The sequence below is a fragment of the Papaver somniferum genome, chromosome 8, assembly GCF_003573695.1.
Source record: "Papaver somniferum cultivar HN1 chromosome 8, ASM357369v1, whole genome shotgun sequence".
Lineage (NCBI taxonomy): Eukaryota > Viridiplantae > Streptophyta > Magnoliopsida > Ranunculales > Papaveraceae > Papaver > Papaver somniferum.
Window position 1 is genome coordinate 151,850,217 of NC_039365.1, and position 24,177 is coordinate 151,874,393.

General features: G+C 34.8%; 3 protein-coding genes across 3 annotated transcripts; 2 read left to right on the forward strand and 1 right to left on the reverse strand.

Moving 5' to 3' along the window:
• The first annotated feature begins 526 nt into the window (after positions 1 to 526).
• Positions 527 to 1,813, forward strand: LOC113306211 (F-box/kelch-repeat protein At3g23880-like). Its single transcript, XM_026555173.1, has one exon. It carries the CDS (start codon positions 527 to 529, stop codon positions 1,811 to 1,813), a length of 1,287 nt encoding a protein of 428 aa, XP_026410958.1.
• A 1,139-nt stretch (positions 1,814 to 2,952) lies between these two features.
• Positions 2,953 to 3,911, forward strand: LOC113306212 (metalloendoproteinase 1-MMP-like). Its single transcript, XM_026555174.1, has one exon. The coding sequence runs from the start codon at positions 2,953 to 2,955 to the stop codon at positions 3,892 to 3,894; it is 942 nt and encodes a 313-aa protein (XP_026410959.1). The 3' UTR covers positions 3,895 to 3,911.
• LOC113303525 (alpha-galactosidase 1-like) lies at positions 3,814 to 7,433 on the reverse strand. Its single transcript, XM_026552562.1, has 14 exons — positions 7,096 to 7,433; positions 6,413 to 6,471; positions 6,094 to 6,150; positions 5,908 to 5,942; positions 5,694 to 5,797; positions 5,473 to 5,548; positions 5,234 to 5,358; positions 5,066 to 5,149; positions 4,894 to 4,958; positions 4,728 to 4,810; positions 4,557 to 4,647; positions 4,410 to 4,459; positions 4,188 to 4,328; positions 3,814 to 4,094 (listed from the first exon to the last, which is right to left on the reverse strand). The coding sequence occupies exons 1-14, from the start codon at positions 7,278 to 7,280 to the stop codon at positions 4,002 to 4,004; spliced, it is 1,248 nt and encodes a 415-aa protein (XP_026408347.1). The 5' UTR covers positions 7,281 to 7,433; the 3' UTR covers positions 3,814 to 4,001.
• Positions 7,434 to 24,177: the final 16,744 nt, after the last annotated feature.

Below are 24,177 nucleotides of genomic sequence, written 5' to 3' on the forward strand. Positions count from 1 at the left end.
TCAGAATTTTTTTCTCGATTTCTTTCTATTCAAGATTATTGTACTAATAATGTATTTCGATTTATGGATGTAACTGAATATTATGTAATTATATTTCATTATTAATAAATTTGGGGCTTTTATGCTCCTTGTTCCTTCAAAAAAAAAAAAAAAATAAGGGTTTGCTACAAGCAGATTGGTAACCCCCTTAGCAATGTTACTATTAAAGACCGGGTTAGTATTTCAGATCTGGACTTCATATTTGGAATTTCTGGCGGGAATTAGAAAAGAAAGGGCGGGAAAATGAAATGATTTTGCGCCTTTTAGGTCTCAACAATTACCCACCAAAGAGGAAATTCAGTTTCACACTAGTAAAACAGCAGAGAGAACTCAGAGAAGGAATTCTTCCGAGGAGTCTCAATGGCAATGTTGCCTCCATTACTGTATTCAATGTTTCCACATGTGGATCCGAAGGAATTAGAGGAACACTTTGAGAGGAAACAAGAAGCAATGTATGACTATGAAGATAACTATGAGTTTGACTATAATGGAGATTATGTTAGAAAGAAACATATCAAGACTGAAGTTCAAACATGATGAAGCTATCATGGATTCCATACGGGGTGACGAGAAGTACTTGTTATCAATGTTAACATTTGATATCATATTAAATATATTTTCTCGGTTATCCCCCGAGGAAATCTTGACCTGCAGATTAGCGTTGAAAAGATCATGGCGCCAAATTTTCAAGCTCACCCATTTTTCCGATTTGCACTTACAGCGTATGAACATGAACGGGTCGTTGCAACTGAAACAACAACAACAGCAGCCAGAGAAGTCTAATGGTGCCATCAGCAAGGTGAGTTTTCTTTTCCTAGAAATGGAGAAAAGTAGCCCACTTTGGTATTTTGAATATGATGAGATTAAGAATACTTATTTCCTTAAAAGAGTTAATCATCCATTGATTAAGAAGAGATCTCATCATTCGTATGCGTTGGTCGGTTCGTGCAACGGTTTGGTTTGTTTTTGTTTAGCTAGTACACATAAAATTGATGATCCTGTTTCCATTTATAATCCTATCACTAGAGAGTTTTTATATCTTCCAAGGTTCAAAATCCCGTCTGAGTTTTTTGAGGGTACTTATAAAGGTGGTAAATCCTACTTAAAATGTTACATGGCGAGTGGATTTGGATACCATCCTTCTAGTGGTGAGTACAAAATTGTTAGAATTTTTTATGGTGACAATAAACAAGCTGTGGGAAGAGTTCAAGTCTACACACTTGGTACTCGTGAGCAATGGAGAAACAAAGGAGAAATTACTTACTCATTTGGTCCAGGTTATGGTTCATTCAGGGGTATGCATGTAGATGGGTTTCTTTACTGGTTGGACAACAAAGTCTGGAAGATTGTTGCTTTTGATTTAGGGGTTGAGGAGTTCATCTTGCTCCCTGCGCCACCTTGTTATGCCGCCACTGGGTTTAACTCCTTCCGACTCCAAGTGATAGGAGGGTGCTTATGTGTTGTCAAAGAAAACTTACAAATGGGAATTGACATATGGTCCTTCAAGAAGGAGAACAATGAATGGGAAAGCATGTTGAAGATAAAAATCAATTTGGAAGGTCGATTGGATGTCAACCGGCCAATCACTATCTTAAAGAATGGTGGAGTTCTGTTGAGGTATGTGAGTTTTCTTGTTCGTTATGACACCAAAACTGCAACTTGGGAAAAGTTTCTGCTTCGTGATTCAGGATTTGTTGAAGCAATACCACACGTCCACAGCTTCGTTTCGTTGAAAGCTCTAGAGCACAATACCATGAAAAGAAAGCGCAGATGATTCTGCCTGAAAGAGTACGACACATAGGTTGCTGCTAAAGGTGAAGGATTGCACTAATTACGTGTTTTTGGAGTTTCATTTTGTTTTCAAATGCTACCTTTTGGAATTGTATGATTTACCAATCTCTTGCAGTTTTGCTTATGAATTATGAGAAAATCAATGCATAAAGCTTTTGTCTTTAGTATCTTCTAGTTCCTTTTTTCTCTTATGTTCATATTCTCTGTCTTTAGTATCTTCTAGTTCCTTGAGTTAACTGCAGTTTATTTGCTTCCATCTTGTTTTCTAGCTCCATGCATTTTTCTATGGTATTGTAATTTAGGTACAGATATTTTTAGTTAGATATTGCAGCAGAATCCAAATGATGTATCCTTTTCAGTGTCTGGTTACTTAGTAAATTATGTTTCAAGCAGATAACTGAGCAAGTTTTCATGGGTATTACTGATGCACTAACTTACTGGGGCGAAAAATCAGTAGGTGCGAAAGTATAATATGCACAGCAATGGTCTAATACATCTAGGCCTGCAGCATAGCTGTTTACTTTTAAAATCCAATTTTTCAACATATTGCTATTCTGGAGATTATGCTGTTCAGTGTCTAACCAAGTTCCTAGGAATTTTATCCTTTTTCGCTTCCTTACTGAAAATGGTGTATCTGTGTACTATATTGCTGGAGTTCGCCTGAAATTTTTACATTCATCGGTGTCGTCTATGAGTATTCCTCTGGTCCTTTAGTGTCTTCGCCTACGGGACATGTCACCGTTGCAAAATCATATCTCAATTTAAGCTATTACTCTTTAAGTTTCCTAAACCAAGTTTACATTTGATTTTTATTTTTAGGATTCCTATCTGGATTCTGGAAACAGACAAAATAGGATTAGGCTTATGCTTCCTGATTATACTGTAAGTTAGTCGTAATTGTGAGACTATAAATAAAGTCTTTGTTCATATGCTTTAGTCATCGAAATCGAGAGCAAGTGAGTTATTAGAGTCCTGACAGATTTTCCGGCTGAGGTTTTGAGTTATTATATCTTATCCCCAGCAGAATTGAGTTCAATGCATTATCAGCAGCGTTTCAGTTATTACATCTCTTTCTTCTTTTTCCTCTTCATCACACTCCTTCCTTCAGTTCCAGCCAGAAACATGCCAGTCACAACCGTTTTATCTGTCAATCCAAATACCGATTGCCATAGGTTATTAGATATCCATCGAGGCAGCAGTGTCGTTGGCCTGTCCGATTTAAAGAGATACTTCCACCATTATGGGTATCTACCAGCAACTGACAAGAATTTCACAGACAATTTTGATGATCAGTTTGAATCAGCTGTCACTCTATACCAGTCGAAACTTGGGTTGCCTTTAACCGGCAGACTCAATTCCACTACTCTATCTCAAGTTATGTCACCAAGATGCGGCGTGCCTGAAAATCATAATCATAAGCTACACACAAGTAAACACTACTCGCTAGCAGAGGGCCGACCCACTTGGAATCATTCCACGCCAATGACGTTATATTACGCATTTTCGCCAATTCATATGATCAATTACGTAAAACTATCAGACATTCGTGTTGCCTTTAGGCGGGCTTTCTCGAAATGGTCTTCAGTTATTCCAGTAAATTTTACAGAAACTCAAGATTATGAGCATGCTAACATCACAATCGGTTTTTATGATAAAGACCACGGGGATGGGTTTCCATTTGATGGGGTGCTTGCACATGCATTTGGTCCGGGATTAGGCATGATACATTTTAATGCGGCAATTACTTGGGCAGTTGATTTCCGTTCAGAGAAATCACAAAAGGCCTTTGATTTGGAATCCGTGGCGACACATGAAATCGGGCATGTATTAGGCTTGGATCATTCATCTATTCATGAAGCTGTGATGTGGCCTTCCACACCACCTAGAACAATAAGTGCAGGCTTAACTTTAGACGATGTCACTGGTGCTCAAGCTCTCTACGGCTCAAACCCAAATTTTAATTTAGACTCTTTGAAAGTAAAAAACTCTGCTGGTAAGTCTTTTGGTTCAAGAGAAATCATTACCATTTCTATTTCTCTTGTAGTTAAAGCTTTGTTTTTATAATCTCTAGTAGCACAATATCCAGATGTTCAACAGCATTTAGACATTATGCGGAACTCCTCTCACACAGCTCGGATCTTCACATATATTTGCTTAAAGTGTTATTAAACTCAACAAACAGGCGTCAACACATACATCTTGCATGTATGAGAATTCATGGTAGCAGTCAGATTTCCAACGAATAGCTTCTTCAGGGTCTCATGCTGCGTAAAACAACAATAGAAGTCGATACATTATTACATATAAGCTATCGTTACAATGAAATTGATGCGATATAATTTGGAATTTAATTTTACCTCCCAAAGATCTCTGGCCTTGACTACACTGCCAGCAGGAATACCAATATCGTCCCAATGGGCAGTAATTGAAGAGCGCCTAGCACTTCTGTTAACTAGAAGAACAGCCATTCTGTACCCCGAAAGCTGTCCAGCCCAGACCTATACAGATTACGAATTAAGACATCAGTTTGCAGTGTACTAATGTAAGAACGGATTATAGATTATGTTTAGAAAATGTACCTCAAGGTCGCCCTCCATTCTAACCTTCTTTGCCTGAACCCCAAGTGAGTCTGTTCATCGTATAACAAACAAACGCATTAATAAATATCAGTACCATTGATTGTGCACAGTGCACTAAAAGATTTCGGCAATATGCAAGATGAGCACCTTGGTTGACGGCAATAACCTCCTTGTTGCCAATGATTTCCATGGTTTCTTTGGTTGCGTTTCGAACATCACAACCGATGAGTAAAGGTGCCTGAAATACTTATGATAATGACTAAGTAATTGGCTGCAGCATAAAAAGTCATTAATCAACTAAACTTCATGTTTGGTTACCTTCGAAATAGCCCATAAACTGAAATGTACTATATACTCGTCTTTTGTCATACCTCCATTTCCTACTTCAAGCATGTCTGGATCTGCATTAAGAAACAAAAAACAAAGATTCTGAAATCTCTATCAAATTGTGTGCGGATGAATGAAGTAGAGATAAAAAACGCACCATTCCAACCACCAGGCCTTGCAAATTCTGCGTAGAATTCATTGAAGTCGGCTCTAGAAAGCATACTGTTCCATGGAAAAAAATTAAAAAGCGAAAACATATAACAGAATGAAATTTGATGTTTTCATGAAAATAAAGAACTATTGACAATAATAATGATTCTTGTCAGTACCTATCCCAAGTATCAGAAATGTCACCAGTAGTTCTCCAGCTATTTCCTACCTTAGCACCCCATAGAGCTGGATGCATATCACCCCTGTTTTAACAAGAACCAACAACTCAATGTGAATTGCTCGAATAAGAAACTACTAATCACATTATCATAGTCGAAGAAACTTACCATTCACATAGAGAATAGAATATCGGGCGACCCGCCTTCATCAGAGCCCGTGTCATTACCGGATACCTTACAGTTGGTTTGGAGCCGTCATTGTTGCAGTTATCATACTTCAAATAGTCAATTCCCTGCACATAATAGAAGCAGTTGTCATAATTCACAGTTTCCACATAGTAACAAGAACTACTAGTTTATACATGATCCAAATGGCGAATGATGTGGCAACATTAATTCTTACATACCCATGAGGCAAAGGTTTTGGCATCTTGTTCTTCGTAACCAAGCGATCCTGGCATGGTACTACTACATGTAAGATACCTAGAAACAAACCAGCAAGTGTAAGATAAAACCAAAAACATGAAGTCAGTAGACAGAAAATATCAAGAAGTGGAAGTTCGCAACTGCAACTGCAACTAATCATAATATCAGATATGGTACTACTAAGCACTTGTCCTGTACTTACCCTGCATCTGAATAGATTCCCAGTTTAAGTCCTTTGCTATGAACATAATCTGCAAGAGCTTTAATCCCAGAGGGGAAAGTCGACTTCTTCGGTACTAGATTATTCTGAATTGGTATTTTAACAAGTACATTTACACGTTGTAAGCGTAATTGACATAGAAAAATTCAGTTCTCCAGACAAAACACATCAAAAAGAGAGAGTTAAAGAAAGAAACCTTGTCGTCCCGGTCTAACTCAGCCCAACAATCATCTAATCAAGCAGCAAAATGGAAGTCATTAAAACTGGGAAGCTAATAATCGGTATAAGCAGAGAATTTCCGCAATTCTGCGGAGAGAGCGAAAGACTACTCTCTCCACATTTTTTTCTCTCTAAAGTTCTGCATAATGTATGAGTGTATTACCTATGTTAACGTAATGATATCCCAGTTTGGAAAGACCAGTTGAAACCAGTGCATCAGCTGTTATAGAAATGAAAAATTTTAAGATCGCAGTGGTTTAAGCAACACATATCGATCAAATATGCATTATACAGACAATTCATATTGGCAGTGGTTTTAAATCTTGCTGGTTGAAAAAAATAATTTTTGATTTCTACGCACATCTTAAATTAATTAGTAGCAAACTGCAAAACAATAGGCTAAAATGCTTTCCAAGGAGTCAACTCATTCTCAGCCAAATTCAAAAAATTTGGTTCTACCACTCTGCACCACTCATGCTTACCAGTTTCTCTGATCATTTTCTCATCAATCTTGCAGCCAAAATGATTCCAGCTGTTCCATCTGTTTTACAAAAAAAGAAAATTGCCAAATTTCATATCCTCCTCCATCAACTTCTCTGGCCATTCAGCATACAAAATTCTTAGTAGTACTCAACCAAAAAAAAAATGTACTTTTTCTGCGAGCAGGAAAATTTTAATATTTTTCACTCAGATGAGTGAATTATTTTCACTATGTCATGTCACAAGACCTTCACACAGTATTTAAAGACTGACTATAAAGTAGTTCAGTTATTGTTCTTTTCTATTTTGCCCTCACATTTTAAAATTAAAACTTTAGGGTCAACATAAACCTACCATGGTTACGGGTCAAAAATAATTTCTCATGATTCATGAGGGCGAGGCAAATCAAGAGCATAGAGACGAAATATCTTTTATAGTTTCATGTCAAGAAATCAGGGAGTTGTATCCCAAAAATGGCCGATGTTTAAGCAGCTCGGCAACCAACAACAGAACTAATGTACACGGTCAAGTAGACAGTGAGAAATGCAGAAGAACAAATAGACATGCTCATCAAAAATGAAAATCAATACCGGTAAACGAAGAAATATCATCACCAAAATGAACAAACGGCGAGAACTCGAAACAGATTATAAACATATAGATAGAAAGAGGAAGTAGTACGTACCCCATGGGTGGATTCATGCCCAGTCCATTAGACAGTAAATTCCTTCTATAGATTTCAGCATCAACGAATTCATTCTTGGGCAATCTGGTTGATGAAACTACTAAACAAGCAAAGGATAATAATGTGAAACAGAAGAGAACAGCAGGAAATGTGTGCACATTAGAAACAGTAGATCTCTCCCCCATAATTTTCTCAACAGGTGAAACAAATACTTGTGTTAAGAGTGAGAAACAGAGAGACAATATGAACTTAGTTATAGTACAAGAAGAGAGAAGTGTAGAAGATGGAGACTGTGACTTGGAGGAATATCCGTTATCTAAGAGACTAAGACCCCTTTGAAAGGGATTGGTTTAGCTTTAACGGGCTTTGTTAAAGTCGTGGCACGATGAAAACATTTTTTTTCTTTTCTTTTTTCCCTATCAAAAATGTTTTCAGATGCAGATGACATATTTCACCATTTCTCATTGTGATATAATTTTCCCATTACCAGGGTAATTTGGTAATTAAGTACTTGCTTAGAACGGAAACGCCAAATAGCAACCTCAAATTCTGACTGGATACTGATTACGCGAGTACAAGGAAAGGAACTGTATGGTATGTTCAGCACTCGATTGTTCTTGCTAATAAAAAAAGAAAACGTATAAAGAGAGGGTGAGAAATGACTGGTTATTGATAATCAGGAATCAGGATTGTCCTGTCATCTATCTCACTTCTCAATAATGAGTTCCGAGGGACTTCCAAAATTCCAACTCTTCAAGGGTTTTGTCGAGTAGTTACTTTGAATGGTGTGGTTAGAGCGGTGGAGCCTATCAAAGGGTGGACAATCGAATAATACCGAGATCCGAAACTGGACCATAAGATAGAGCTCCTATGGACCCTTTTCCGTCACTTTTGATTTTCTTTGTATACTGTTATTATCTCGAGGAAAATAACCGCCCTTCCCAGCTACATTGCTTTATGTATAGAGCGAGCATCTCTTTACACTTTTATTTTTGACACCATTTAGTTGATTAAAATCGAATGATATCAAATTTGAAGCTAGTTCTTTTAGGATACGTTTTTCTTATAAAGCTTTAAGTTCTTCCCGAAAACTAGTGCATTCCGAGATGTATAGCACCTCTTCGTACTATTTTGAAAATGAGTTGTTAAAAATTAAGGGATTTTTAACCATTGAAATTAACAAGGGGTAGTTAAATGAGATTTCTATAGACTTTCATAGATATTTTGTTTGAGTGACTCCCGAAAACTCTCTGAAATCTAGAGATTTCTATTGATTCTCGGAGTGTATTTTAGAGAGTCTTCATGACTTGTAGAGACAAAAAAAATAAGATTTGTAAAGAGACTCTGTGATTTATAGAGACAAAAAATGTGTAATATCTAACTAAAAATTTAAAACATCTACCGATTTTTTTATTATGCACGTTACAATGCTAGTAAAAGTACCATAAATACCTAGTAAAATATTTGTTCGTTGTTAGAACAAATTTCAATATTGTCTTATGCCTAAGTTTTTTGTTGTCCCACATTTTTTAATTTGTTATGCTATGTCAGGGTTCATCTGAGGAGATGTCTTTTGAAGTGGTAAAGAGAAAACTCGGTCGATATACACGAGGGAGAAGAAGAAGAGAGAAGAAATGTCCAATATATTCAGATGAGGTCAGCTGTATTACTGTGCGAATGGCTCGTCCCTTGGTCATCAACTCAAACAAAAAAATTAAAAAAATTGGTCCTATTCTCAAAAACAAATATTCCCTAAATTTCCAAGTCTCCCAAAATATCACATCCTGAGGAGAGATTTCTACCATGCCGATTTTCATAAAAAGAGTCTCCTCAAATCTCTGAAAATTACAAATCGATGGCTTTCAATTCTCCTTCGAATAACATGGGTATTGGAGTTCCACAGAATTTAAATGAGTTAAAAAAAGTCTCTAACCAATAACAAGAGACATTAGGAGACTCTTCAGAGGGTCCTCCTCAACATCACTTCTAGGGAAATACTCTAAAAAGAGATTCAATCCCTGATTGTTAACCTTTAAAGAAATTCTCTATGGACTAATAATGTATGCTAGATTTTTTATTTTTGTTTTAGTTTTTATTTTCTTCTTTATTCTCCATAGAAATATCGTTACGATTCACCAAGTTACTATCTTTCTGACTTTTTTCTTTATTGATTCCTCTAGTTGCCCAGCCTTTTGATATTGTACTTTAATTTGTAAAATTGAGGACAATGTTAAATTTAAGTTTGGAGGTGAGGGAGAAGACTTTAGTTGCAATAAAGATACTCCAAAATCTAAAAACTTATGCCACTTCAGGATAACATTATCCAATATGTATGGATGGAATATTTTTATTTCGCTTCAAATCGTGCGTTTGAATCGATTCTTCTTTTTTCGTGCGATTTTGACTCTTTTTTTTGACTTTTGTTATCCTCCTAAAATAAAGAAATGTAAGGTGATAAAATAGAAAGTTGAGTTGTCTAGGATCGAACCCCAAACTTCCCACCATGCTCACATCTCCCCTAACCACTGTACCACACTGCCTGTTTTGATTAATATTAATACAGTATAACTTCTTTAAAGTAATACTCGATAATATAATATTCTCGTTAGAAAAATAAAATTTCCCGGTCCCGGCTCGGTCCTTTAGTGCTAAAATAATAAATTCGAGAAAATCATAATAATACATTTTAAAAGTTCCCTTAATGATTATTAGTTCCCAAATAATATATAAAATAATAATGCTACTAGAAAAATAAAAAATTAATTTCATACATATTAAACTTTCCCATAATATGATTTAATACTAGTTTGTTTTTCTTTAAAATTCAAATCAAGTTGTATTTCATCTCCAATAATTTGTAATGCAATCAAAGTACCCAGGGCCACATTGTTATACTGCAATAAGAAGTAATTTTGAAGTGTCATTAATACTTGGAGTGCTTGTATTTGTATTGCGATTAGTCAATAATATGATACTTTTACAAAATTAGTTGATATTTTACTTAACCTACAAGTATTATATAACCTACAAATATTATTTAAGCTAGGAATTACTTTTTAAAATAATTATATATTATTTAATTATAAAATAATAATTTATTATTTTATCGATAATATAATATTTCTTTAAAATAATAATTTTTCTTGGTCCCGAGCCTATTATTTTGTAGAAGTTATATTGTACTTACACTTTATAAGATACTAACGCAACAAATGTACAAAATGGATGAATACTTATGACTTTTGTCGAATGTTTCCCATAAACTAACATCATTTGTTGGCAAACATAAAATCAAAAATAAATCGTGAATCGACATACGATTCGATTCTTAAAAATAAAAAATGATTCACGCTTCGATTCACGACTTAAAAACCTTGCTCTTAGTTGTAGGAGTTGTGGACCCAACTAAATGGTCTATTCATAAAAGGACAGAACTCATGTCTCACAAATAACATGATAGTCGTCACCGTATCACCTTATGTTTTTTTTTTTTTTTGCAACTTTATGTGTTTCTCTAAGTGATTTAGTGGGGAACTGTTATTTCCTTGTTGTCGCTGTTAAGATGAAGTTGACTGATTAAGATCAAGACACATTAAAATAAACCAAATTTAAAAAATAATAGTATCTCTTTTTTTTAAAACGGAGGAAGTATTTTATTTCAGACCAAAAAAATATCCAGTACTGACACTTGGACAACAATATGCATATGTTCTCCCTGTCTCCATCTCCTAAGCAAGAGTGGAATGCAAGATATATGGGTACTATCATGTAATCTGCTAAAAAGGAGCATGCGCTTGGATTCAAAAGATCTAATCATGTTGGCAGTACTTTTTTTAAATAAAATAAAATAAATATTCTTATATTTTTTATTCAATAAAAAAATCGACAGCTGGGACCCTTGTATATGCCAGCTGAGTTAATACTAGAATTAGGATTCAGACCAATGGGTGCGTATCTCAATCCATAAAGATTCATTTTGGCATTGACGTTGTTAGAGCACTGCTCGGTTGAACCCCACAAGTTCTGCTATCTCAAGCTTGTTTTCAATGTTAGTTGAACAAAATTGTATCTTGATTTCTAGTCTACTAAGTCAAGTCTCAGACTAAGTATAGAAGTTGGTATTTGAGTATCAGACATCACCCTCGAAGACTGAAGATCGAAGAAGATATTTGGAGAACTTATCAACAAGGTATGTGAAGATTGAATTTTTTTTATTTACTCACAAGCTTTACCATTCTATCTATTTGAGACTATCTCGTATGACTTTTAATAGATTTATTGCAAAGAAGAAATTTCGAGTCAAGCTTGTCTTGTTAAACATCTCGAAATATGATTCAAGCATTAGATGTTCAAATGTCCTTAACAATATTAGTTCAAAACAATTTATTGTTCAAGAATTAATTTTGTGAATCATCTGAAAATTTCCCAAGCAATGATTTTATCATTTGGGAATGTTTCGAACATCAAATAGATAAATTCAGAACTTCTGTTATCTCGACTTAGGTAATTGAAGGTTAGCGAACCATCTTGCAAACCATAGTTATTTGAGTTTTCTGGAATACAGGAAGGTTGGCGAGCCTGTTCGCAAACTTTAAGTTCAGAAGGGGCCAGTTCACGAACCGTAGTGATCTGATTTTTTTATGATTGGTGAAAAAGGCTAACGGTTCTCGAACCCAGTTCAGGAACTGAGTTCACGAGTAGCAGTGTGGTTGGTGAAACCGGTTCACGAACCATAGAACCCTGACTTCGAGAACTTCCTTACAGTTCACGAACCGTTTCACCAGCGGTCCCAGTAAAACTGTAGCAGATGCTAAAAGACTTACTTTTTAATATGTTTAGCATTGATATGTCTCTCATAAACAGCTCTAAGACATCATTGATCCCTAAAACACTTGTGTATGTGTATCACAATTAAATTTTTAAGTTTTTAAGTGAATATCAAATTTCTTAATAGTTCATAAGGCATATTTTCCAAGAATAGAGGATTATACACGGTTTTGTAATCCCACCACTGTGTGTATATTCTTCTATGTAAGTTCAAGAAGAACTTCTCACATTCTTTTTTGAAACCCTAATTATAGTTTCATCTAAACAAAGAAAGGGTTTGTTGAATCTCAAGTTATCTTAGCTTGAATTCTAAGCAACCCTCAGTTTTGAACATCTTCAAATAGCTAGAGTCGTCTTATATGAACCTAGGTTTTCTCGTGAAACGTAATTAGGTTAATGACTAAAAAAATTCACTTAGGGGTTCATGAAGCCAGGTTCGTCTATCTTTACCTTGGTAGTTCTTTATATGATTTTTGCATTGATCTGAAGTTGAATTTAATGATTTTTACCGAATAGTCGTGATTTCATTTGATGGTACATGCTTGGTCTAGGGATTTTTAGTGTTACATTCTTAAGATTTACGGTTAAAACTGTGAAAAATATTTAGGCAAGATCAGAATCAACTCGAATTCTAAAGTTACACAAGTATAATTAAAATCTCTTAATATGGGTTTTCGTTGGAGTTCTTAGTCCCATTTTCTCTACAATCATGAATTCTACTTTTAATTGAATTGCTATTTTTAGTATTAGAAATTAAGTCTAAAATCAATCTTAACAAGTCTAAGTAACCGATCTTTTTGCCAGTATTACAACTACATCATGTAGTCACCCTAAGTATTAAGTGAAAACATACCAAGAACATCGTGTTGTTGGACGTAATAACTACCAAATTAATTGTCTGATTAGACATATCGATTGGTTAAAAATACTCTATGAAGCCGAATTCAATTAACCGAAGTATAAACCCACCACATAGTAACTATCTATGTTAGTTGTTGAGAAACCTTTCAACTAATTCAAGTTACTTTCCAACTGTCAAATATGATTTTTTAAAACATACCGAACTATGCAGACTCTGTCAAGTCGAGTAACCTAGCAATTTTCAACTACTTTAAGTTATTCTTCCGATATTAAAACATGTTTAATCAAGACAATATCAACAATGTAATGTCTACCAAGTCGAGTAACTTATTAATTGTCCAACTGATTAATAATAAATTTCCAACCACCCAATATATTCGGTCATATCCGAAGTAACTACTTGACAACTTCTTAATTTATAAGTAGCAAGTGTACGAAACACCCTAATTTTGGTTGTTGAATTGTAGTGGGCCAAAATCTCTGCAATTGCAGTTTTGCACAAAACCTTTACTCAGACAACCCTTGCTGACATTAGCTTCGAACACATTTTAAAATGGAAAAAAATTCTTGCTGCCAAAATAGATCTTCGCCTACAATTTTGGCCCAGTCGGGTGTGTAAGGTTGTCTTACGATGTTTGGTATCCGATAATTCCTTAATGTTATATATAATCAAAACACACACACACAATTTACTCATATATGTTTAATAACTTATTCTTCTCGTGATTCTACAACTATAACACCAAATTAATTTCGATGAATTCGTCATTTCTTCTTTTATTTTAACAAAATCGTTAAGACAAGTCAAAAGTTGGCTATTTCATAACTTGTAATATTGTTATATACATATTACGGATTATCTTCCAGAAGATTGATATTATCATATTCGATAAGAAAAATATGTATGATAAGATAGATATACATATGCATATGGTATTTGAAGATTCAAATAATATACGCTTTTTTTCGTTATAAGTTCAGACATATGTCAAATTTTCGGTTATCCATTGAACGACGTAATAAAAAATTTGTTTCATGATATATAAATTCGAATATATATATATGCTCCCTCCATTCTACAATGGATGAATTATTCATTTTTAAAAATTTTCCCACTAATAGGTGACGTATACCATTAAACAAGGGGGTATTTCTAAAACTCCCCTTTTAATTGATTAATGTTAGTATAAGAATTATGTGTAATTTGATAGTCATGTTTATATTCGTTACAAAAGTGTTTTAAAATGCTTTTCAATGGTGTACTTACGAGTATCCATGGTATGCTTAGAGATAAATCTTTTCTAAATTTTACTAATTAGTATTCATAAGGGTATAATTGTAAAACTATACCCTTATAATTTTACTAATTATACGTCGTTATAAAATTCACAATGACGTATTACGTTGTTACTACTTAGAGATGGCGGTTTAGGCATTTACACCATGACAGGTACTAGTCAGTATTCCTTCCTTGGCTCATGGGTCCAGATCAAAGCTTTGCAAGACAGTATCCTCTGTAACACCGTTGTTAGTATACATGCTCTACCTTTCAATACGCCCTCGGCAACTACAAACATGCATGTGGTTCTTTACCTTCGACTTTCAGCCTCGTCGACAATGCCCCATCTTATGCGTACATTGGCAGTCCCTTATAGTTCGAATTTGTAAAGAAGAAAATACCCATGAAATATCACATGACAGATCGTGATTTAGTCTTGTGGAAATGCAACAAAATAAAACATGCACATGTTTATCTCATGGCTTGTCCTATCAATGGGCTCAACCAAAGTATTGGACCGCGTCAGTTCAGCTCAATCATTTGCTATCATTTGGGTATCCCATTATTTTATGATGGTAGCACATGTCTAAGCTGCTGCAGAGATATGGATGTTTTTGGTGATCATGCATTACAGTGTGCTAGTGATGTAGGTCTGAAATTTCGTCATGACCTTGTCAATGACACAATGGTAGATGTTTATTTTAGAGTGGGAGTCCCTACGAGGAAAGAAGTAGCCTTGAGCCTTTCATCCGATGATGGTTCTGAGTTGAGGCATGATGACATCCTCATCTACAATTGGGATAGCGGCTAAGACATCTGTTTCGATGTTACCAATGTTTCATATTTTACAGGAGGAGGTATTTTTCCTACACTCCAGACTATGTTAATTCTAAAAGAAACATTGAATCAATGCAATTCTCATGTATATAATTTTGGCGTTTTAGATTTCACGACCCTTGGTGAACTTGGTAAAGACATGATAGCTTTTCTGAAGAGATTGAAAAATTGTATTTCATTTCAATACCAAAGTAGGGAATTATATTTTTTACAGAATAGGTCATGTCAGAAAGGTATTGGTGCCCAACTTGTAACTAGGATTCTAACCAATTGATTAAAGATAGATTAAAACTATAAAAAAGTAGGAAATACCAATTAGTCCTAATAATAATATAGTTAGTTTGGTCCAGTTGACCCAGTCAACTGTTTATTTGGTCCTTTTTTAAAATATATATTGTTGTTTGGTCCTAGATATTGTTTGGTCCTAGGGTGGACAATACTCAAGCGGGATGACGTCATGGATGATGTAATTTTCCTTTTATAGTGGCAGAAATACCCTTTAATTTGGGACCATATACATCGAAAAAAATCAGTAGAAAATATTATATTTACAGGCTCAGTTTCTCTATCTTCTTTAGTTTCAGATCTAGTTTCTCTCTTCTCCCTATTTTTATTTTTTCTGTTGTTGATGATGAACAACTAAGGTTATTGGTTTTTTCTTTTATGTTGTTGTTGCTGCTGTTGAAGATGATGATGAAGACGACATAGATTTTGTGTTTCTTCGTCACTGTTTTCTTGATGTTGCTTCTGTTGAATATGATGAATATGATAAAGACGACGATGATTTTGTGTTTTATTCTTCTATGTTGCTGCTGTTGAAGATAATGAAGAGGATGAAGATTATGAAGTTCATTGATTAGAATGAACTATGTTTCTTTCTTCTTTACTACTATTGAAGATATGATGAAGACGAGTTTCTGCTGTTGTTGAAGATTTGAACATTATGAAGATTTGATTTGAAGATTCAAAGATTATGAAAACTTGATTATAGAAATTAATTTGATTTTCTGGTGAGTGTTATTTAATCTTTGTAAATCATCTTTCTGTTCTTTGATTTTTGTAGATCTGTGTTTTATATTAGGTGCTCATTCGAAAAATGAACTCTGTTTTTTTCTTCATAATAATGAAAGTTTTGTTATGTGCTCATTCGAAAAAATGAACTATGTTTTTTGTTATATATTCATTTTTAAGAATGAACTCTATTTTAGTCCTAATTTAGTTTGTTCTGATTAGGTGTTCATTTGAAAGAATGAACTCTGTTTTAATTTTGGTTTTTATTAGGTGTTCATTTGAAACAATGAATCATGCTTTAATTTTGGTTTTTATTAGGTGTTCATTTGAAAGAATGAACTACGTTTTTTGTTCATAATAATAGAAGTTTTGTTGGGTGTTAATTTTAAAGAATGAATTATGTACTAGTTTGAATTTTGGTTTATTATGTTGTGTGTTCATTAGAAAGAATGTACTCTGTTTTTTGTCATAAATAGTGGAAGTTTTGTTGGGTGTTCACTTTAAAGAATGAACTCTGTTATTTCCCCCTTTTTTAAAGTTGTTTTATCAAACAAAATGAACTTTGATCTACATAATCATGATGAACACCTGATAGTTCTTCAAAGAGAATGAACTCCTGTGCGAAAACAATAGGAAGTTCAGACTTCATCAGAGAGCATGAACTCAAATATATACGGGAATAGAAGAGTAAGAAAATTTAAGCTGAAACAGTTCAGAAGGATATTTTTTTCCACTTAATATTTTTAAATAATTATGGATCAAACAAACGACTTTTCCCGCTAGATCAAATAGTCTTGGGACCACCTAAAAAGGGCCAAACGATTTTTTCCCAAAAAAAAATAAAAAACTAAAGCAAAAAAATTTGTTAAATATTGTAAACAATACTCCTCTTTCCTCCTTACCTTAAAATTGTGCAAATTTGAACTAATTCGCCTATCACTGGTTGGATGGGGTATACGATATAGCGACAACACAATACTTTAATTTGATGGAATACTCTTGAACTAGGTTACCTATTGTGGGACAAATAGAGTATAATGTACTAATGTATATATATATATATCGAAAGACTTAGGAGAGAAAAGTTGTGCAAATCGGGAGAAAACTGAGTTAACTCAGTTTTAATTTTTTCATCTTTTTCAATTCTTTATTCATGTTTTATTGACTAGATTTCTTCTCACTCTATGTTTTTCGAATAGATTTTGAATCCGTGATTCTCATATTATGAGTTTCTTGGTTAAAATCTGTTTTTTAGTTTTGTATACCTTGTTTCAAAACTCTTTAGTTTTTGTATACCTCATATTTTTATATTTTAATTCCCTTTTATCCAAGATAATCATGGAGAACTAATCTGTTCTTCTGCAGGTTCGTTGCTTTAAGATGAAGAGCATTCTGTATTGGACCTTTGTGAGTTGCATGTATTCAATTATATGGGCAGTATGTCTTCCTGAAACAGTTTTGCAATCCATCTCCTCCAAGATGGTGTTACCAGTATGTTCATCACCAGCAATATTGCGATCCATCTCTATATACAGAAAGATGGAATTTACAAGTATGAGAAAGTTTGACTCTGTTTGTCGATCCTGTGTTAGATTCTCCAATCCAAACCATGAAACCAGAAATTTCAAAATTCAAAAAACTGGTCTTTCCCCCCTTAACCAACCGTAATTTTAGGATCACTAAAATCTTTCAAATAGTTATTGCATTGAAATTTTTCAGTACAACTGGCACCCAATGTAGTTAATATGGGTTTATCTCGGCCGGGGCCGATACACTGGTACGACTTTATATCGGGGATATTAACGTTGAAATATCGGTTCCAAATTTAGAGACTACAATTTTATAGCAAACATTTTCTGTTAAGATATAATAAATACCATCACACATTTCCTATCGAGAGTTTCACAACAGAAACCATACAAATCAACCGTTAATCACACAAAAAAATCATAATCAAAGCAAAAAAAAAGAATAATTATCAAAGGATTCAAAACCCTAACCTTCCGTTAGCCAATAATCACTGAAATTTAGATGAAGAATATCAATAACCAAAAGTTCCTTAGATTGGATTCTCACTGATGATATTGAGAACAAGAACATGATTAGACATTGCTGGAGAAAGAAGTTGCAGAAGGATTTAGGTAAGAATATAAGTTTCACATTATTCATTAGCTTGTTCTCAAAAATGTACAATAGTCCATATATAAGCTGGACGACACACAACTACCGTGTACGAGCCACTCACATGATTAACAATATGTAGAACTACTAACGTCACACGGCTCATAGCTAGATAAGTCCTGCCCATAACCAAGATGGTCTGCCTCATGTAGGTTCATGACAAATACCGACCTCTCCAAATCATCCTTGTCCTCAAGGATGAAGGATGAGATTGATCAGCTCGGCCACATAAGCGGCACCATTGCTGCAACTGCATATCGAAACCAGTAGTAAATGTGAATGTGACCCTGGTGGACTTTAAGGAAAAAGTCACAAGCCATTGATCTTTTTCAAGTGAACTGCACGATTCCAGCTTGGTCACAGTTTCATCGTAGCCATAATCGACATCAAATTGGTAGAGCAATTGGCTGTGCAGACCCAATGAGCATATTTTCTTCATTACTGAAATGTAGCGCAAATCTCTTATCTTCATCTTGACTTATCTGTAATATTCTAGCAAGATTTCTGCTTTTGGACATAATGATCCCTTGTGATAAAGACGAAGTCGAAAGAATGTAACATCCAATACAGAACTTCACCCCTTTGTGCTGGTATGCTGCGCTTCGTAGTGATGACTTTCAGTAGTTTATAGAGTTGGTTGCAAGCTAGAAGGTGCAAATAAAACTGGAGCCCATGTATCATCCAACTAACTCCTTCCAGGATATGGTCAATATACTTACTTCTCACACATGTTAATGGCTGCCCAAAATTACCAGTAATTGCCTTTGTTAGGATTCCCTTAACTGCCATCATCATGACAACCGATTTCTTCCAGCCAACTGAACACATTAGACTTCTCAAGAGAGTGGGAAACCCTTCTTTAATTGTCGGAAACATAAGGGATGTCATAAATAATGGCAACTGCAAGATGAAACTTAGCTTATATAAAGACAACTCTCTTTATTGATGTTTAGAAAATCTCTCAAAACTAAACACAAGCTCTAATCTTGCTCATATGATCAACCACAACTTTGGTGATCATATATATATAGAACTATGAATTCCTTTTCCTAGTCCTATTACCTTATTACATGTCTTTCCTTTTCTTAGAACTAGATGACTTCTAATTCCCTTAGGATTACATCTATTTCCTAATCTTGTCTTAACCAACTTGTTAGTGACTTCTATGTTGAAGTTAATCCAACATTCTCCCCCTTAAGCTTCAAATGTGCTTGTGAAAAATCTTGTACGTATGATGGTGCTCTCGTCTCCCATGGCTCGGTGTAGACAAGCTCTGATACCAATTAATGGCAACTGCAAGATGAAACTTAGCTTATATAAAGACAACTCTCTTTATTGATGTTTAGAAAATCTCTTAAAACTAAACACAAGCTCTAATCTTGCTCATATGATCAACCACAACTTTGGTGATCATATATATATAGAACTATGAATTCCTTTTCCTAGTCCTATTACCTTATTACATGTCTTTCCTTTTCTTAGAACTAGATGACTTCTAATTCCCTTAGGATTACATCAATTTCCTAATCTTGTCCTAACCAACTTGTTAGTGACTTCTATGTTGAAGTTAATCCAACAATAAACACCTCACCTGACTCCAGCTTGTGCTGCAAAATAATTACTTTTTTGTACCGCACACATACACCATTCTAAAGTTGAAAGAATAAGTTATTTATGTTCCCGCTACAACTCCATCCAAGACTAACACACCCAAACCCAATAATGAGATGAACTCCAAGTAGCTCCATGAAAGTCGACAGATAACCATTAACATTTCTCATATTCCAAAATCTTGTAATTCTGGTGCACTGCGAACCTCGTTTTTTCCTTGTCACTTGTAGCATCAAACTACACTAGAGATATCAACTTGCTACGCCATTTCATTAACAAACTCACAAACCTCTAGAATGCCATCACTTGTAACAATCGGGAATACCTTCCCACTGTAACTAAATATCAACTTTAACCCATTAAGAACAAACATACAGAGATCAAGAGAGTCTACGCAGAATTCGGTATTCCTCTGAATCAACTCTACCAACCTTCCTCTATCAAATACCCTCCCAGCAAAATCCTGGACGCAATAGAGGCGTATTTCACTACTCAAACTGCCCATTACTCCCTCAGATATTTCAAGTAGACCATATCCCAGCTGCAAGTTAGGATGCTCTTTGTTATAGCTGAAACTCTGTTTACTGTTACCCAGCATTTGATTAATAAGCTCCTGAGTGTTCACAAACACCTCAGTTGTAGTCATTGTGCCACTACCTTGCTGCAACATTATTTCACGGAACTTGCAAATAACCTGACTAACATTATTTTTCACAAATGGAAACACATTTGGGTATCCCCATAACATTGTTGAACAGTACCCATGTGCTAGCATTAGCTCATAAAAAGATTCCCCATTGTACTCATTCATCCAAGTAGACTCCGTAAAAACCAACATATCAGAAGTAAGAATATTCAAGCATAATTTAGAACTACTTATAATTTGTCCTAGCCACCGTCCCCGATCAAATACCTTTCCAGTATTATACATGATACAATCGAGATATCTTGCTCTGCTCAAAATACTTCGTACACAACCAGGGAATGTGAGGAAACAATACCTTGGATGTAACTTTAGAAAGCCCACGTTTCCCTTGAAAACATTACCTTGCAGAAAACTTTTATCAAACAACCCTCTGGCGTCACCTCTGTCACACTCTCAACAAACAAACATACATTCGCCTTCACAATTAACAATTCTAAACCATAGCCAAGATTTACAATCCGATTATAAACGACATGTGTATTGGATTCATGCATTAAAATCAACTTATTAAGAACAATCAAACCAGAAATAAGTATACCAAACTGAATTTGGAACTGCTGTTATTGTAATGAGAATACCTGCTAATAATTTCAAAAAACTTTCCTCGATCAAATAACATTCTAGAGGAATCAAAACTGCAGCGAGAACATACCCTACTGGACCATTTGATATTTGTAAGAAGCAACATATTCGAGTTTCCCAGCTGCTCAGAAAATTCTTCTTTAGCTGTAATCAATTTAAGTTGATGATGATAACTTCCATGAGCTTTATCTGGTGAAGGAATTTGAATGGTGGACTGTATTTTTTTGAATAACCCAACCAGACAATTAAGGCCAAAACTTCTCTTCATGAGTAGCTTGTTGTTGGTAACAAACAAGAACCCTTGGCCTTTAAACTGCTCATAACACATCTTCAAAGCTGATAATGGAATCGTTCTATTGAAATTCATCAAATATTCCATTTTATCCAACTGAAGACAAGCATCATTAATCAATTCCGGCCAAGTAGAGAAAGGTTTACCCTCTTGATAATCTAAAAAGCATGTTTCCATTTTCTTTTCTAAATCTAATCGAAGAGAAACTAAATTGACCACCTGAGAATCATTTCTCTCATATTTACGAATTTCAACTGCAGGACTAGTTTTTTTTTTCTTTTCTAAATCATGAATATCATTACTCAAAATTATCCAAAGTTACAAAAAAGAGCCACAGACATACCCATTTAGAAAATAAGCCCAGACATTCCAAGGCCCATTACGAAAAAAGAAAAATGTTAAACAATCTTTCTAGGACAAAAATAATTCTTTCAAGCAAAGCTGAAATACACATCATCTTCACATTCCAGTTTTCCAAGGAATTGAGGCTTTGCTTCATAGTACTGAATAACTCCTCTGCTTAAACACACACCTTTTTTTGCCATTTTATCAGCAGAGAAGTTTATTTCCCTATATGAATGTCTCAAACTAATTGCAGGTATCTGTTGCATTACTTTTTCTCGTCTACTTTTAACAATCCATCGCATTCTCTTTCCTGAAAAAGCAATTAGTACAACTTTTGAATCCAGTTGGAAGCATACCTCCTGAAAGTGTTTAGTAACAACCCATTCTCCAGCCACAATTAAAGTCATTACTTATGCCAAGTAATTAGTAGCCACACCCAAACCTCCTGAAGCAGCACCAATACATTCTCCAAAACTTGCTCTTGCAACAAATCCTAAACCTGCAACACCGGGATTTCCTTTTGAAGCTGCATCACAACATATTAATACTTGGTTTAGCATTGGTAGCTTGAAATAACATTGCATCACTCTTGTAGTTTTAGCTTTAACACCTGAGATGCCAAAAAATAAGAGAATATTCAATTCATACATTGTCCCCCACATCTCTCCTTTCATTCTTAATCTGCCTTCTTTTGTAACTCTCATTATTTTTTTGCTTGAATTTTTCCACATCAGGTATAGCAGCATCATATATTACTGAATTTATTGTAAGCCAAATTTACACCATAGTATTGAATGCACTATTATACCACACTTCTTTAATTGCAGGGCTTTTTCCTTTTTCCACTTCCATAACCTCCTCAAAGCTTTTAGGACCTGTGCAGCGAAATATTCCACCTAACCAGTACCAAATATTTTCACCAAAACTACAAGACCATAAGATATGCTCCATTGTATCTTGGTTGTTTTCACAGAGATAACATTTAGACACAGTTGAAAAACCTTTTTTCCTAACTGTTTCCTCTGTTGCACAAGCTCTTCTCAATATTTTCCATAAATTGCTAGAAGTATATGGATGAACACAAGGATTCCATACCTGTTTTGCCCAATGCATAGGTGCATATTTTTTCCTTATCATCTGAGCTGCCCCTGCCACAGAAAATTTACCAGTCATATCACTCTTCCAAATCTTCTTATCCTGCCCATTCATCAGAACTGGTAATTCACAAACATCAAAATACTGCAACATAGGGACTGGAATTTGCCATTGTCCATTTTGAATTAGATCTTTGACCTTAAGATCAGCATGCTGTATTACATACTGATCATCAACATATCTATCAATAAGAACAAAATCTTTGATCCATTTATCCTTCCATATTGAGATTTTGTGACCATCCCCAACAATCCATCTGCTACCTTCATTCATCTCAGACATCACCCATTTAATACCTGGCCATATTGATGATTGTTTATAGTATTTGATCCACTCTCTATTTTTATCCTTGTATTTGGCTCTCATAAACATAGTCCATTCCTCATCTTCATTTTCAATCTTCCATAATAATTTCAGAAGCAGAGCTTTATTTATTACCTCAAGTCTTCTCAATCCCAAACCCCCTTCCTCTATTGGTGCTTTGAATTCATCCCATTTAACTATAATTAGCTTCTTCAATGATGGATCCCCAGACCACCGAAAGTTTCTTATAATTCTTTCACAAGTTAGAATGACTGACTTTGGCCATTTGTATACAGCCATTGTGTATATTGGTAAAATGCATAACACATGTTTAACTAGTGTCAATCTTGCTGAAAAAGCTAACATTTTCCCAATCCATCCAGCTAACATCTTTTGCATCAATTCCACCATCCCCCAGACTTGTTGAGTTTTTACTCTTCCAGGATTAAGAATAACCGCTAAATACTTATCAGGGAAGAAAGAAAGTTCCATCTGTATAAAATTTGCCATCTCATACTTCCTAGCCTCTGTAACTCCACCCACGAAGCATTTACTTTTGTTTTTGTTTACTTCCTGCCCTGAGTTAGCTTGATATTTCATTAACAATGCCATTAAGTTCTCCAGTGTCTTTTTATTTCCATTACTGAAAATGAAAATGCCATCTGCAAACATTAAATGAGTAGGTTGACATCCCCCTATGCAAAACCATTGCTTGTATCTTCCTTTCCTGCACAAATCTGGTTAAGTTTCTACTCAAAACCTCTTATGCTAGCACAAAAAGAATTGGTGAGAGTGGATCACCTTGCCTTAAACCTCTTCAGACTTAAAAAAAACCACAAGGGCCACCATTAACAAGAACTGAGATCCTAGCTGATTCAAAAATCATCCTTAACCACTGAATTCCAATTTCAGAAAAGCCAAACCTTCTTAGAACTTCAAAAAGAAAATTCCAGCTTAAGGAGTCACATGCTTGTGTGATATCTATTTTGAGCCCAACATTTCCGCCATTTCTTTTAAAATCTAGCTCATTCACTAATTGAGATGCCAACACAACCTTTTCATGGATATTCCTGACTTTGATGAAAGCTCCTT